Genomic DNA, 16,147 nt, shown 5'->3' on the forward strand with positions numbered 1-16,147 from the left:
GAATAACCACTGGTTTTATCTAGTATAAGAAGAAATCAAATATCCACCACAGCCTGTATTTTAACATCTTATGGGATGTAATTTTTTATTAACATATTAATTTGCATATTGCTTTTTTTTTTTTCTTTTTTGTCTATGCTAGCTCTGCTACCCGTATTAGATATCTACATTGTGGCAGAACTCCAGAAAACATTTTTCATGTTAAAATTTCTTGTATGTTTCCTCTGCTTTAATAATTTTCTAAACCCTCAATGTTTACTTAAGCAGAATGAATAGTATGCAATCAAGTTAGTTCTGGTGTGGGTGGGAGATGAAAAAGAATCCTATTTACTTAACTCTTCTTGTTTTAGGGTAAGCCTCCAACAAAGAAAGCAAAAGTTCTTCAGAAACAACCTTTAGTTGCTAAACTAGCTGCATACGCCCAGTATCAAGCTACCTTGCAAAATCAAGCAAAGACTAAAGCAGGTAATATGGGTAAATGTAATAGATGTGAAATATTTGATACTAATTCATCTGGTTTTAATTAGTGACATTTTAATTTTGAATTCTGGCTAACTAAGCTATTTCTGTACCCCATTAGCATATTATGGCACTAGGTTTCTTCATGGTTTTGGTTTCAAAAAATTATTCCAAAAGAAAATAGTTGTATTCACAAGGTCCAGTGCTTGTGGCAGTCTCCTTAATATTGATGTTTTTTATTTGGTTTAGTATTTTTTATGTACTGATTCTTTTCAATGGCGGGGAGCATTGTGGAGGTAATTGGTAAATAAATAAGACATATAGCAGGCTTCAAAGGGCTTGGAGAGAAGAGTCATAAGAGGAAAGAACCATATCTAATAAGAGATTCTAACAGAAGTGCAAAGGCAAAGAGGTAAGTAGGGAATAGACAATGAAAGCCCCTCGTCGAAGGTATTAGGTGGTAGGTACTGGATGGACATCTTTCTGAGAACGCACAGTAAGAACTGTGGAGAATAAAAATAAAAGCATCCAGAGCCATGTTTGTTATCGCAAACACTTCCTGCCGTCAGCTGTTCTTGGCTTCTCATAACTGGAGAACTCCCTTTACTTCATGAAGAACATATGTTTTATGTAGAAGACTTAAAATTGCTATTTGTTTGCAAATATGATATATGCCAAAGTTCATGTTTATTTAGAGAAGCTATTTAATCTTTACAGAAAAAAAAACTTTAAAGGTGATAAATTAATTTTGCATTATTTCGAATTTTAAAAATCTTAAAAGATTTGAGCATTGTAATATATCTAAGTTTATTTTATTTCAACAGCAGTCTCCATGGAAGGTTTCAGCTGGGGTAACTACATCAATAGCAATAGCTTTATAGCAGCTCCAGTTACCTGCTTTAAACATGTGAGTATGGAATTTCTCACCTCATATTGAAATACTTAGTCATTGTTTAAATCTGAAGGAACAATAACACCTGAGCATCTTATCCTTAGGACATCTTTATTTTATATGTTGTAATGGAAATTTTTGTTCTTGTATTAATCAAATAACTAAAAATAAATTCTATAAATTTTGTAAGTAAAAGCTTTGTATAAAGAAATTGAATTCTGAAATCATTTTACATAGGTAGTAGTACTAGTCTCATCCAATTTTCATATTAAGTTGAACCATATAAAATTGCTGGCTTTATATATCAAAAGTAGTTGTATATTGGCAACGTCATATGGTTCAGCCTGATAATTTAGAAAAGGAAGGATCTTTCTCCCAGTTTTGTTTTTGTCTCCAAATGTAAAATCACAAAATCAAAAAGCAACTACTGGTAATAGAGTATTGTGGGCTAAAATATGTCCTGTATATCATGAGAAACGCTTTATAATACTTTTTTTTTTTAGCAATACATTGTTACAGAGCATCTGAAATAATTCAAAATTGTGTTAAAAATGTATCTGATAAGTTCTTTTTGATTCTTTTCTTTTTTGATTTAATTGTGATAAATTCTCTGCAATATTTTTTTAACCTGACTACAAGTTTAATTTATTTTTAAAGGTTCTGTCTACTACTAACCATGTATCAGAAGAGAATTTAGAAAATTAATGAATGAAATTTTGTTTACACTTAACATTTTATTAAGTTAAGGCTGTAGTTTTAAGTAATAGCATGTGAACAAAAATGAGTTTTAGTTCTCGCTATGGAAATCTAAATGAATTTTCTTTCTTTCATGGCCAATAAATGATCTTGATCAAGGCCAAGCATATTAATTCAGTGTTAGAGATATAAATTAAAGCCAACTTCATTTGTTTGCTAGTTTTCTTTATCAAAAGTACGGGTAATAAGTTCTTAGTTGGTGGCATGCTGACTATCTGAACCAGCCTGTATGAAATCTGAGATACTTACCTCTTGTAAAGTAGGTCATTTATTGTACTGGAATGTTGATAGTAGTGTCACATTTGTGAGATACGTTAAATGCTTGGTGAAGGCAACTTTAACAAGAACTACTAAGCAAATCTTTAACTCTCTTCTCTTGGGATAGTTCCTTCTAGTACAAAGAAGTTTAGAATTAGATTAAGTTCTCAGTAATAGTAACTCTTTCATCCCAGATTTCTGAAATGTTTCTCTGTTGTCTCCTTCTGAATAGCCTTTATATCTGTCCTATCTTTATTTTAAAATTTGTTTTTTATGTTTTAATATTATAAGCCATGTCAAGCTATTTTGTTTAAGTAGTCAGGATATTTTTTAAAATAGCATTTCAAAGTCCCAATAGGATAGTATTTTATTTCACACTCATATCTTTAGTAAAACTATATTAAAGTTCTTTGCAAGAAAATATTATAACAATGAAATTAACTTTTTTCAACTTTGCTTCTATAAGATTAAAGTGTTCTATCATATAGAATAGAGAAACTAGCCTTAGTCATATTATTAATAACAGTGAATACTTTGGAGCCTCCTCTTTATCACCCAGTATCTTCTTATTCCATTCATTCTTTATTGCTTTGCCTTTATCAAATAGGAAAAAATTAATATTGGTAATTTCTTAGTATATTTTAGAACAAATGAGTTTGCTTTGTTGCCACAACCAGCATCTTCATTTTAAGCCGTTTGGTTTAGGAGATCAGGCCTCATGCTATACTTGATCTTGTTCTTTAGTGTTGACTCTTCATGATGCTCCTCCCTCTGAGACAGTTTTTTGTGTCTTCCAAGTAGTTACTGGCTTCGGCTTTAGAAAATCTATCGTCAGGAGCATCTGGGAGCATGAGAATCCTCCCTTGTATCATCAGTCTTCTAGTTTTACTAAGGTTTGACAGGTGCGCTAACACTGATTTATCAGTTAGGGGCCCCTGCCACCAGACTCTACATCGGGAGCCTTTTCATGCTTCTAGGGGATTCTGTTTTCAAACATAATTTTTAAAAACATCCAGTGCGTAACAGGGATGTAGAGCTATTCTGATTAAAGCAGCAGTTGCGGGTAAGGGCAGTGTTAAGAGTGTTGACTGCCTTGCTTCTTTAACAACCCAACCTCTTCTTCTGGAGTAGGAATCCCAGGTAAACACTTTATATTTTCCGGCACTTCTATATGATGGTGATTAGTTGTAAAATCATAGAACTTCAGGGGTAGAATTCCTCTTTCCACGGTCGGTCTGTAAACTCCTGAGAATGAAGTTTCTGCAAAGTACATCATGTGACTATATTCTCTTTGATAATTGTTTTAATTATGCATAGTGGTTTATAATCAGTCACAACAACATTTGACTTTTTTTATAATATAACAATGGAAAGTGAGTCCAGTTGTCATTAAACGTATCTACTTAGAATTCTGTGCATTATAATTGCCATGTATTTGATATAGCTTTTATTTATAGGCGGTGGTTTTCAGACTTTTTAAACATCAGAGTTCAACCTTTCCCTAATAGCTAGGACAAGAGGAAGCTGCTCTGATTTGTCTGGCAGGGTTGGGGTAGTATGGCCAGAGCCTGGGACCTTGCCCTTGGCTCCCCCTTCCTTAGCAGTCTCTGATGTTAGAAGCTACTGAGTTAGATAATACTACTTTTAATTAATCCTAAATCATGTGGTCACAGAGCTATAAATCATCTTTAAAATCATCTAGTTCATCTAATCCATCTCTTATTATAAATGAAGAAACTACTACTTTTTTTAATAGCCGAATTTTCAACTTTGTGTTTTAAACTTCTTTTCATAATGCAAAGCCTTTTTTGTTTTTTAACATAATTTTAAATTAAGCCTCTATAGGAAAAGCACTCCTGTGTTTCCTTTACTCTCACTACTACCACATAATACTCCCTGACAGCATGTGTGTGTTTTCCATACACCAGGCAACTCTGACATTAGCCGAGTGTTCTATAATTAAGTTCAATTCTGACACCGTCTACCTAGAATTAGCATCAGATCTTACAAGATAAGGGTTGAGTCCCACAAGACTGTCCCCACTTCAGTCCCCAGAGTTGTCACCTCTTCATCTTACAGACTAACTATAAATTAGATTCCCATGACCCCTCCCTTGAGTTCGATAATTTGCTGGAGCGGCTCACAGAACTCAGGGAAACACTTCAGTTTACTGTTTTATTTTTAAGGATTAATAAAGGATACAGATGAAGAGATACCTAGGGCATAGTATGTGAAAAAAGGCACAGAGCTTTCATGTCTCCAGGCATACCACTCTCCTGGCACCTCTCCTCGTTCGCCAACATAAAAGCTCTCCAGACCCCATATAGTGGGATTATGGAGGTTTCATCACATAAGCATATCTCCCTTTCCAGCCCCTCTCACTTTCCCAAAAGATGAGGGGTAAGGCTGAAGGTTCCAAGCTCATAGCTTGGTCTTTCTGACGACTGTCTTCCATCTTGGAACTATCTAGAAACCCACAGAGTCACCTCATTAGAACAGAAGACACTCCTATCAACCTAAGACATTCCACGGGATTTAGGAGAGCTCTGTGTCAGGAACCAGGATCAAAGACCAAATATGAGAACAAAAGATGCTCTCAATGCTCTTATCACTTAGAAAATTACAAAGGTTTTAAAAGCTCTGTGCCAGGAACCAGGGGCAAAGGCCAGAATACATTTTTTTCTTTTATTTCACAGCCCCTAAAAGCAATAACCATATCTATCCTAACTGGAAGAATCTCCAAAATACTGCTAAGTACCACATCCCATTTAGATACACTCATTAATGAAATTCACAGAATATTTTCTTCTATTAGTAATTTATGTTTGGACTTAAGAGAGCCTCCAGTTAATCTATGTATAGGCAGAACATTTAGCTCTGTTTACTTATTTTTATGCAAGGAAACCCTTGGTCGACCTCACAGATTGCAAGGACCTTGTTGGTTTACAATCCCTTATTTTTTATTTATTTAAGCCTACAACACCTGGTCTTCCTAGGTGGTCTCCCATCCAAGTACTAACCAGGCCTGACCCTGCTTAGCTTTCGAAGAAAATAGAATCAGGCTTGTTCAGGGGGACGTGGCCGTAGATAGGACGTTTAGCTTTAAAGCACTGTTTCTTTTTTTAAAAAGACTAATCTTTTAAATCGAAATCGAAGGACTCCTGTTTCCCATTACTTGCCTTACAAAATCAAGTAAAACATTTCTTTCCTAGGCATTACGGCACAGGCCAAAATGTGCTAAAGCAAATGTACATGAATCATACAAAAGCTAAAACCATACTCCTTAGGAATATTTACAGATTTCACATTTCTTTTGTTTGGTACCTGGACTATATACTCTTGGTGTCTTGTTGATAATGTCATTGCTAAAACCAGAAGTATAATCATCCTACTTTTTTCTCCCTTGAAAATAGTTGTAGTTTTGTGTTGTTGTTGTTGTTGTTTTTAAAAAAAAAAAAGGTCCTTTGTACATGTATGCCATAACTTTAAAGCTGAGTTCACTATGTAGTTTTCATCCTACCTCCACAAATACTACCTGATATTATTAACCTGGTATTTTCTAATCCTTTCTTTAATACCTGACTTGTACGCCAGCTATTTTGAGGTGATAAGGTTATCCATATTTCTTTGCAACCTGTTTTCACAGTACATTTTTTAATTTTAAGGACAAAAACAAAAGCCCTTTATTGCTTATGTACAGTAACAATAGTTTATCTTTAGAGTAAAACTTAGCTATTTGTTGGGTGTATGTTTATTAGTAAAATAATCTCAAGTAAAAAAAAAAAATTTCCCTGGCCTTGACACATACCCACTTACACATGACTCCATTAAAAGTTGAAAATAAATATGACTTCATGGCCATTTTAACTAACATTATAATCTTCACTTATGTCATCCTACATTACAGCATTTCTTTCTAATGGAAACAAAACTTAAATTGATTTCTGGCACTTGTTACTGCTCCATCTGTATTAACTATTGTGAGTTGCCATGAAATAGATTCTCTTCAGAAAAGCATTTGTTTTATAGGACGCCTAAATAATATAGATTATTTTCTTAATTTTGGTCTGTTTTCTAAAACAGTTTGTTTTTCTATTGCAATCTCTCAGTTTTTAAACAATTGGTTTATATGGCTTTTTAAAAATTATGGACTGTTTTATGCCTTTCAAACTAGTAACCACTGCTTCTATTTTTACATACCCGTAGCATTCCCTCATTTGTAATCTTACTTCCACCCCAAGCATCCCATTTTCCTTTCATACTCTCCTCGCATTTCCCATCTGTCTACTACCACCACCCCGAAAAAGTAGATTCTGATATCAAATCGAAAGGTGAGTGGACTTTACGGAGAAAGAGGGAACAATTTTTTTTTCCTATTTCTACTTCCCATTCATTCCAGCAAGTATTATTTAGGAGTTCTAATTTCTTTCTAGTTAATTTCCTATTAGTTTTCTCCTTTTTTAAGTCAAATAATATTTCATCTTCTGTACTTCATGCACTTTAGTAATCATACTCCTGTTTGTCTTAAAGTATTTTAATGGTGGCTTCGTCTGCATTTGCCATACCATTAGTAGGATTGGTTCTTTTTTGGTTATCTGTGTACAACTTCAGGTCTAACCTCTGCCCACTTAAAGTCTGTTAATATTGAGGATTGTGTGTGATTATCAAAACTTATAGGTTGGCAGCTCTGTGGAAGGAAATCTGTATTTCTGCTGTGAAGCATCATGTGTGCAGTGTATCAGCCCTCTGATAGTCTAAGTACTAGCCATCTGGGCTATTGAACTATCTGGGAATGTTCTTGAAGTTCAGAAAATAAGACTTCCCACAGAATTATTTTCTTCCAGACAGTCAGGTGGAGGTTGTCATACATTTCTGCTGAGGAGCCCTCAGCATATGGATTTGGCCATGTCCTGCAGGACCTGATGATAGCTTACCTTGCAGGGAAGGAGAGTCGCTCCCAGATAGCCCTCACGAGTGGCCCTGGAGCAGGAAGTGGTGAAGCAGATCTTCCTGGTTTGGGAGGAGCCTGAGGTGGACCTCTCGTCCTGAGTCTGGAAGGTAAATTTGTTGTTACCTGTAAATTATGGTTCTGCTAGTTCATGCTATGCCAATCCAGACTTTCAGAGGTATCCCTCCTGCCAGCAAGAGAAGACAGATGACTTGGATGAAGATGGCTGTCAAGCCCTGGGTCATTTAGTCTTCCACACTTAAGAATATTCATTTTAAACAAAAGGGCAGCTATGTCTGTGAAATTACCTTATTATTTCAACACATTGAGCACATACTATGCAATGACTGTGGTGCTCTTTTTTTGTTGTTATTTTCGTTTCTCCTTTTTTTTCTTAGAGTGAACCATATGGATTGGTTTAAGAGGGCCTAGCAGAACCACAAATTTACAGGCAAGAACAAATGTCACTTTCTGCTACTTTCTCCTATACCAATCCAGACTGTAGGAACCAAAACATTTTATAATATCCCCCACTAAAGTGAATATTAACTTTATTTTTTTTAAGTCAACATGTTGACAGTTTGTTTTCTTTAATAAAATATGACAAAGTTTTTTTCTCCAGTTTAAGGCTTTTTTTTTTTAAGTCAGTATGACATCGTCATAGCTAGTTCAAAAAGAGTTCTATATGCCAAATTCATTTAGCAGTATACCAACGTAACCCCCAACCAGTCACCATAGTCATGCCTGTTTCTTCTTAATGAAAGTCTAGCCCATCCCATGAGATTTGGCAGCCAAACAAAGGGGGTTGAATACTCTACCTTAATTCAATACATATATTTAACTATATCTGTCTGCTCTGATTGGTTCATCCTCACAGAAATGGCTACATACATGATCTTTGTGTTAATATATCTTAGTTTAATCAATGTTACCTATCTTCCTTCCAGCCTCTCCTTTTCTGATCATATCTGCTGGCAATAGGGATGGCCCTACAGTCTAGAGTGATACAGGGGGAGATAGCAGAACCTAAAGAGTCCAGTCTTTCAATTTAAGAAAAGCAGAAAGAGATAGTCATGATGGACGTATTATTTTTGGCACAGCTCAGGGAAATAGTTAAGTGTACCCTTCCAGAATCACAGGTAGTTAAAATAGGCCACTATCTTCAAGTTATTGAGGTATATTCAGTGCTTGCCACTTAAAGCAATTGCCATAAATTGATTCTGTCTTTGGTTTTCAGACTTAATTCTAGTTCAGTATTACTTGACATTTTCTTCCTGTCCTTCAGAAATTTCATAAACTATTAAGAGGATAGGGATTGTATATTGTTTTAGGCTAATCCTCCTATTGGGTTAGCATCTGCCAGGTTATGAGAGTCCTTGCATGGAAAACATTACCCAGTGTTCAAATTGGCTTGTTCGTGTAACTCTTAGATGTCTTTGTTTACTCATCTTTGAGCTTTAAAGCTATTTTGTCTTTTCCTGATTTGTTCGTATTATCAGGTCTTTTATAATCTTGTTTAATCCTTTTCTCTATGATCAAGGTTCTAAATTTTATTTAATAAGGAGCTGATATCAAGGGCCACAGAGAATGTTTAGTATTTTTAGCATTTATATTCCTAAATTCACTTATTTGATTTAATTACCATTGCATAAGCTCCACATAATTGTAAATGGCCTCAAGTTTCAAGGATTAAAATGTAATGGAAATCATAATTTGGAAACATGTGTTAGATTTTAGAAAATCCCTTCACGATAGTCATTTGATAAGTTTTCTGAGTCCCCATCTTAACCACGTGGTGTGGAGGCTAGTGACAACTAGTTTTAACATTGAAAGTTTTCTCTTTGTTTATAGTAACTCCTACATGAGAAATTTAGAAATAATAAATTGTATAACAACTTAGCATCTCCAAAAACTCTTCAACTCCTCCTTTTAAATAACTTTATACAGGGTTTTTGCCGTATATCTATTTTAAAGGGCTATATTTCTATCCTATGAATTTAACTAAGATATAAGTTTCATTTCTCTTTTATTATTGGAAACCACATTGCTGATTGGAATTATTTTTCTTTCTGCTCTTTGGCCACATATTTTTAAATTAGAAGTTAAGGTAAAGTGTTTTCATTCAGTGCATATTAAAAATAATGAGTTTCTGGGGCTTATGTCAAGATGGTGGAATAGGGCCTGCCCAGCATCACGGCAAAAAAAACCTTAAAAATACTAAATAATAATGAAGCTCTGAAGTTAACTTTAACCCGTGAAATCTACGATCAAGTTTATATTTTAGCCTTTACAAAAATTGCTGCTCTGGTCTTGTATTGGGACGGTATTGACTTTTGAAGTTGACATGGACCTGTTCTAGTACATGTGAATTCTCTTCATCTTGAGCTTAATCCTATCACTGGCTTGTTCCAAGTAAAATTCTGTGAAAGAGGAGTAAGATTATATTTTCAGAGAAAAGTGAATGAAGTCAATGGCATTTTTAGTTTCATACTTCCATTATTGGTGGTAATGCTTAATTTTGAAAGATATATTTTTAGGCTTTATGTTAATAAGATGATAATTTAATAATTTTTATATGACAGGCACCTATGGGGACCTGCTGGGGTGATATCTCAGAAAATGTGAGAGTAGAAGTTCCCAATACGGACTGCAGCCTACCTACCAAAGTCTTCTGGATTGCTGGAATTGTAAAATTAGCAGGTGAAAAGCATGCATAATATTGTACTAGAATATGCCGATTATATTTGTAACTTATAAGAAAGCATATTTGTAAATTTTATGACAACGTGCCAAATAAGTAATAAATATGGTAATAGAGCATAGATTGGCAAACATTTTTCTGTAGAAAGCTAGACAGTAAATATTTTCAGCTTTGTGGGCAATACAAACTCTGTCACAACTGCTTAGCTCTACCATTGTAGCATGAAAACAGCCATAGCAATGTATATATAAGTAGGCGTGGCTGTGTTCTAGTGAAACTTTATTTATGGGCACCGAAATTTGAATTTCCTAAAATTGTCCCATATCGTGAAATATCCTTCCTTTTTTTTTCATCTAACGCCATTCTTAGATGGCAGACTGTGAAAAACATGAGGCAGTAGGCCAGTTCTATAGAGCATAATATAGTTTGCCAACCTCTGGTACAGGAAAATAACTTGGAAAAGTAACACCAAGTTGAAGTACTAAAAAAACAGTGGTAAGGTTCATAGTAGTAAACAAGTGTCGATAATTTCACGTATCCTGGGTTATTCCTTTTTCTTCATTCCCACTGCTTTTGTGTACCCTGTGTTAGGGATCTCCTGTTAGACACTGTGGGCAAGTGATGTGCAGAAGTATAAGCCTTGGTTTTTGTTTTTTGTTTTTTTCAGTGAGTTCACATCTGCCAAATGTTGAATGTATTTATGACCAGATGCTCAGTGAATGGTGTTAGAGTAGGGCACTGTAGTTAGTGCTTTAGAGAAGGGAGCAGCCACTCAAATAAGAAAAGTTGTCCTTAGAATATTGGAAGAGGTGTCTCACCCATCTGACTTTTTTCCAGGCCTATTTCCATCAATTCTCTCCAGAACACCCTGTAGATAGCTCACTATGTACAACTGAAAGACTTTCTTTACCTAAAAATGATCTCAATTTCATTTTTCTGCTCAAGCGTCTTTAACAGCTTCTTTGTCCTTAAAGGATCGAGATGGTCAGCATTTACAACTGAGTTGGGTCATACACCAGAAATAAAATTTTTTGTTGCTCCCCAGCATAAGTGATCTGTTGAGATTTATATCCCTCCTCCCTCACACCGCATGTTCTTCATCACTTCTGCCTTTGCTTACTCTCAGAAGAGTGTCTCCATGCTTTGTATATGGCGTATAACCCAATTCAATTCCTACCTTTTCTTTGAAACAGTTCCCCAGCCACATAAGCATCTTCTAAATGTGTTTATTATTCTGAAGGCCATAATTTAAAAGAGTGATATGTTGTTTCTGTCTTAGATGTTGAAGTCAGTTGCATTTAATAGACAAGAATTATTTCTACCTTCCATCTCTGGCTTTACATTTGTGTTTTTTCTAATTGCCTCATATATCTTATTCTAAGCCACTTTATTGGTTTTAGAAGTTAGCCTGATGTTAATCATGAACTAGAGCTCAACAAAAAACTCATGAATTATTCTGTGAATTCTTGAATTTTAAAACTAAAATTTTCATTGTAGATATTAACACATGAAAATAGAGACTGAACTTAGCTCCATCCCTGAAATACAAGTTTATTGGGCCTTTTTTATTCCACTAAAGGCCTTAAATCATTGTAAGATTTGTTAAATTATAAACTGGTTATATCAAGTACTTTTTATTCTTTCTAGGAGATACAGCTTTCTATTTGAACTTACAGTTTTTAAGTGGTTTACTTTTGTTTGTGTTTATTGAATTTTCTTACCTAGCATTTGCAAATCTTATTTCCAAATAAACAGAACTGAAAAATTTAGACTCTTTAATTAGCCACATCCAAATTATCCAAGAATAATTAATTGGTCACCTGATCAGCTAGATAAAGCAATTTCTTTGATATACTTTAACTGGGTTTCTGTGACTTGACAAGTTTTTACTAACCACCACAATCTTCTTTCTTTTCAAAACTATGCATTCTAGTAGCACTTTCCTACCCTTGTTTTTACTGAGAATTTGTTTTCTAGAATTTAAGAAACAGTAACCATACTCTGAAAAAGTTAAACTGATTGCATTGTACAAGTCATTCTTACAGTTTGATCCATACACCAGTAGCAGCAGCATTACTGGGGACTTGTTAGAAATGCCGACTCTGAGACCCAACCAGTATCTACTAATCAGAACCCCTGGGATGGGGTCGAGCCATCTCTCGGTTCACAAGCCCTGCACATGATTCTGTTGCAGATGTACATGGCATTTGACAGCCACTACCAACACTTATATCCTGTTTTATTTCATTTTCTCATGTGATGATTGATTTGTTCGTTTCAGGTTACAATGCCCTTTTACGATATGAAGGATTTGAAAATGACTCTGGTCTGGACTTCTGGTGCAATATATGTGGTTCTGATATCCATCCAGTTGGTTGGTGTGCAGCCAGTGGAAAACCTCTTGTCCCTCCTAGAAGTAAGTAGCCTAGGTATCCTTACTGTCATTTAAAGATATGTACCTAAAGGCATTTTCACACATAATAACATTAAGGTGGTACAGAAATTAAAATACTACATTTTGTAATAAGTAACTTATTTGCTGACAAGACATACTTGTTTTCTCTATTTTTGTTGTTGTTCTTCAGGACATTAATTAATACTGGAAATTGCAAGGAAATTTGTTACTTTTTTTTAACAAATACTTTATGAAGCAGTTTTACTCTTTGCTAAAGTGTAACTGGTTATTTCTTTTGTTTTAGCTATTCAGCATAAGTATACAAACTGGAAAGCTTTTCTAGTGAAACGACTTACTGGTGCCAAAACACTTCCTCCTGATTTCTCACAAAAGGTAAAGACAGGATCTTAGAAAGGACTAAAGTGTCAATTGAGAGCTCTGCAAAAAGGAGTAACTGCCAAGTTTTTTAAGGAGTTGTTTTAGTGAGCCAGATCTTTATTAAATAATGAGTGCACTCAGTATTTTCCACAGTGCAGTATTAAAATGATTTGTAGACCTTTGTCATGAATTCCAGTTTTTGTCTGCTTTTGTTTCAAGGTTTCAGAAAGTATGCAGTATCCTTTCAAACCTTGCATGAGAGTAGAAGTGGTTGACAAGAGGCATTTGTGTCGAACACGAGTGGCAGTGGTGGAAAGTGTAATTGGAGGAAGATTAAGACTAGTATATGAAGACAGTGAAGATAGAACAGATGACTTCTGGTGCCATATGCACAGCCCATTAATCCATCATATTGGTTGGTCTCGAAGCATAGGCCATCGATTCAAAAGATCTGGTAAGCACCTGTCACAGAACTCCTGTTGAAAACATTGAGGCTGAATTGTACTACTTGGTTATTTTTCTCTACAGAATAGCATAGATCAAAAACAGCATTCTAGTTGTCTGGGTTGCTTATTCTGCCTTAATTAGGGAAGCTTCACATCAGAATACTAGTGTCCTAACTAATTCTTTTATATTCCTTCCACTTGTTCTCAATCAAAAAATAATGCACTTTTGGTCACAACTACACATGTGTTCTTATACTTTTCTTATCCAGCCTATTTGAAATATCTTAAGATAGCCTTTCCCTTTCCATTCAGTTTTAATCAAAATAGCAAGATTACATATGTTTTGACTTAATACTAAACACATTAAAACATACTTATAAAGTTGTAATTCCCTAACAAGGGAATTACCAGCATTCTAATTGGCTGAATGTATTTAATGGCACATGTACTCTAAAGAGAGAATGACTATTAAAGAATATTCACCATCAATGTAGAAGGCATGTATTTTTGCCATGTTTTAGAGTATACATACTTGTGAGTTTGAAACCTTCAAAGAAACGTGGTTTTTGGTCTTCTCACAAATGCTGACAGATTAGTATGTAACTTTTCCTTGTAGATATTACAAAGAAACAGGATGGACATTTTGATACACCACCACATTTATTTGCTAAGGTAAGAAGTTTTTATAAGAACCCTCATTTGTAAATTATGTTTGAAAGAGGGTTGTGGGTTTTTTCCTAAAATTATGGAAATCACGATTACATATGTTCACTTAAAAGAATTAAGTCTTGTAATTCATAGGTGTCACACCATTGGTTATAATTATTCTTAAGTTCTGTCTGTTTGCCTGAATTCTCTCTGTTCCCTAATGGAATTTTGAGTTATTAGGTAGGTAGGAGAAGGCATTTGGTATTTTCGTCTGGTAAACCTTTTCAAATTGGTAATATTTTAATTGTTAAAATGATAACATTTGTAATAGTAGATGTGCTTTCATGTAATTCTTTAGGTAAAAGAAGTAGACCAGAGTGGGGAATGGTTCAAGGAAGGAATGAAATTGGAAGCTATAGACCCATTAAATCTTTCCACAATATGTGTCGCAACTATTAGAAAGGTAAGAGAATGGGTTTTTAAACATAGAAATGCAGTTATAGCAACCAGGTGTTAAGGTAATAAACAAGGAGGCCCCTGACATACTCATTTTGACATAAAATGTGTGTGTCTGGATTGTTACTGGGGAGAAGGTTACTAATAATTTCAAAGTGAATTTTAATTCTCTTGTCAGAGATTCTCATTTTATATAGTTTATTGTCAAGATTGTCATCTTAAGTCAGCTACCTTTATTTGTGGAAGTATATCCTAAATTAGAGGAAGAATATTTAAGTTACTTTCTGGTCAAAGCTAGTCCAACACAATTGTAACGAGGCCAGGTTTGCCTTCAGTTTCATTTGTTAACTATTTGTGCCTTTTCCTTCCTTTTGGTAGTACTTTATTTTCTCTTTTTCTCCTCTTCTGAAACTGCTTATATGAAAAGACTTAGAGGAGTGGTTCTCAATTCTCAGTTAAGCATCAGAATTGTCTGGAGAACTTATAAAAATATATAGGTAACCAGGCCTCTTATTCCCCTCATCCCCCATTCTGATATAATCAGTCTGGTTTGGGGCCCTAGCATCAGCATTTTTTAAAGTCCCCGGGTGATTCTCAAGTATGCTGTAGTTAAGAACCACTAATCCAGAATCTACTTACATAAAGGTATAACTTAAATTGTGATTTGCATTTCAACACAGTTTAAAACCTTAAGCCAAAAGAATTAAACACAATTATGATGGCCACCATGCTCCAAGCACTTGTGTTCAAGGTCACACAGCTAGACAAGACTAGTTCCAAACCCTGTTCCTTCTCTTCCTGACTGGTTATCAGAGCCACCTGGTATGATTTAAAACAGATTTCTTTGATCTACTTTAGACTTACTCATTCAGAATCGCAAGAATTACTGCCCTAAAATCTGTTTTAAAAAGAAAGAAAAGGAAACTTCTTTAGGTGATTTTAACAATCAACCAGCTTTGGGATCCACTGCCTTTATACCATGCCCTGTTCCAAGAAATGAAAAAGAAGTGTTCAGTAAGTAGAATATCAAGTTTTATTCATAAAATACTTAGTCAGTACCCTCTGTGCTGGATTTGGTGGGGACTCCAAAAAGCTTACATTCTGGTAGAACAAGGTAAGATACACAAAAACAAGTTAAATACAATTGACTGTGACCTAAGAAAACTACCAACAAAGCCTGTTGAAATTCAAATGAGAGATCACATTGTCTCAGAGGAATCAGGGAAAGCTTTTTAGAAAAGAGGACATTTGAAAACTTTGTCTTGAAGAATGGGAAAAACCAGGCCCAGCAGAGATATAGGAAAAAACCGCTGTGAGAAGAGGATGTGCACAAAAACATCGAGGAAAGTATTAGCTATTAGGAGATGGTGAATATTTCACACACAGTACACATCAAACAAGTTGCATTGAACATTCTGGGCAAGGCTTTTGTTTATAAGAAACCCACCCAGGTTGACTCTAGGAGAAAGTTACTTTAAGGACACAGTGGGCAATCTCACATATATGCAAGGACACAGGGATGAGAACTAGAAAGGCATAAGCCATTTATTACTCTCAACCTATTAGAGGCTTCTTTGTTCCATCTCTGCTTTGTTCTGAATTTGTGCCACTTTTCTTTCACTCTCAATTGGTGTTCCGCCCACTCAATCTGCACGTGGTGGCCCCTCGTCCTATTTTGTACCACAGCCTTTCATTTTCAGCTCTGAGCCATGGCTTGACAACAGTCTCTGTCTGCTAAGCCTGATTCCTAAGAGACAGAGTCTCAGCCTTTGGCTTGCCTCCCTGAAGGTTAGATACTAATCCTTGGTCG

General features: G+C 35.1%; 1 protein-coding gene across 12 annotated transcripts in view; it reads left to right on the forward strand.

The window, feature by feature from the left end:
- MBTD1 (mbt domain containing 1) overlaps positions 1 to 16,147 on the forward strand; it is a 60,553-nt gene that overhangs the window by 25,723 nt on the left and 18,683 nt on the right. For all 12 annotated transcript variants that reach the window (XR_001593943.2, XM_016120637.2, XM_016120719.2 and 9 more), the window contains 8 exons: positions 351 to 465; positions 1,284 to 1,366; positions 9,896 to 10,013; positions 12,296 to 12,430; positions 12,714 to 12,802; positions 13,007 to 13,241; positions 13,850 to 13,905; positions 14,240 to 14,344. Coding sequence is in view for 11 of the 12 variants with exons in the window: in XM_016120637.2 (XP_015976123.1) it covers positions 351 to 465; positions 1,284 to 1,366; positions 9,896 to 10,013; positions 12,296 to 12,430; positions 12,714 to 12,802; positions 13,007 to 13,241; positions 13,850 to 13,905; positions 14,240 to 14,344 (936 nt within the window). In the remaining variant the exon portion in view is untranslated. The remainder of the gene's footprint in view (positions 1 to 350; positions 466 to 1,283; positions 1,367 to 9,895; positions 10,014 to 12,295; positions 12,431 to 12,713; positions 12,803 to 13,006; positions 13,242 to 13,849; positions 13,906 to 14,239; positions 14,345 to 16,147) is intronic.

The sequence above is a fragment of the Rousettus aegyptiacus genome, unplaced genomic scaffold (genome assembly GCF_014176215.1).
Source record: "Rousettus aegyptiacus isolate mRouAeg1 unplaced genomic scaffold, mRouAeg1.p scaffold_m13_p_6, whole genome shotgun sequence".
Lineage (NCBI taxonomy): Eukaryota > Metazoa > Chordata > Mammalia > Chiroptera > Pteropodidae > Rousettus > Rousettus aegyptiacus.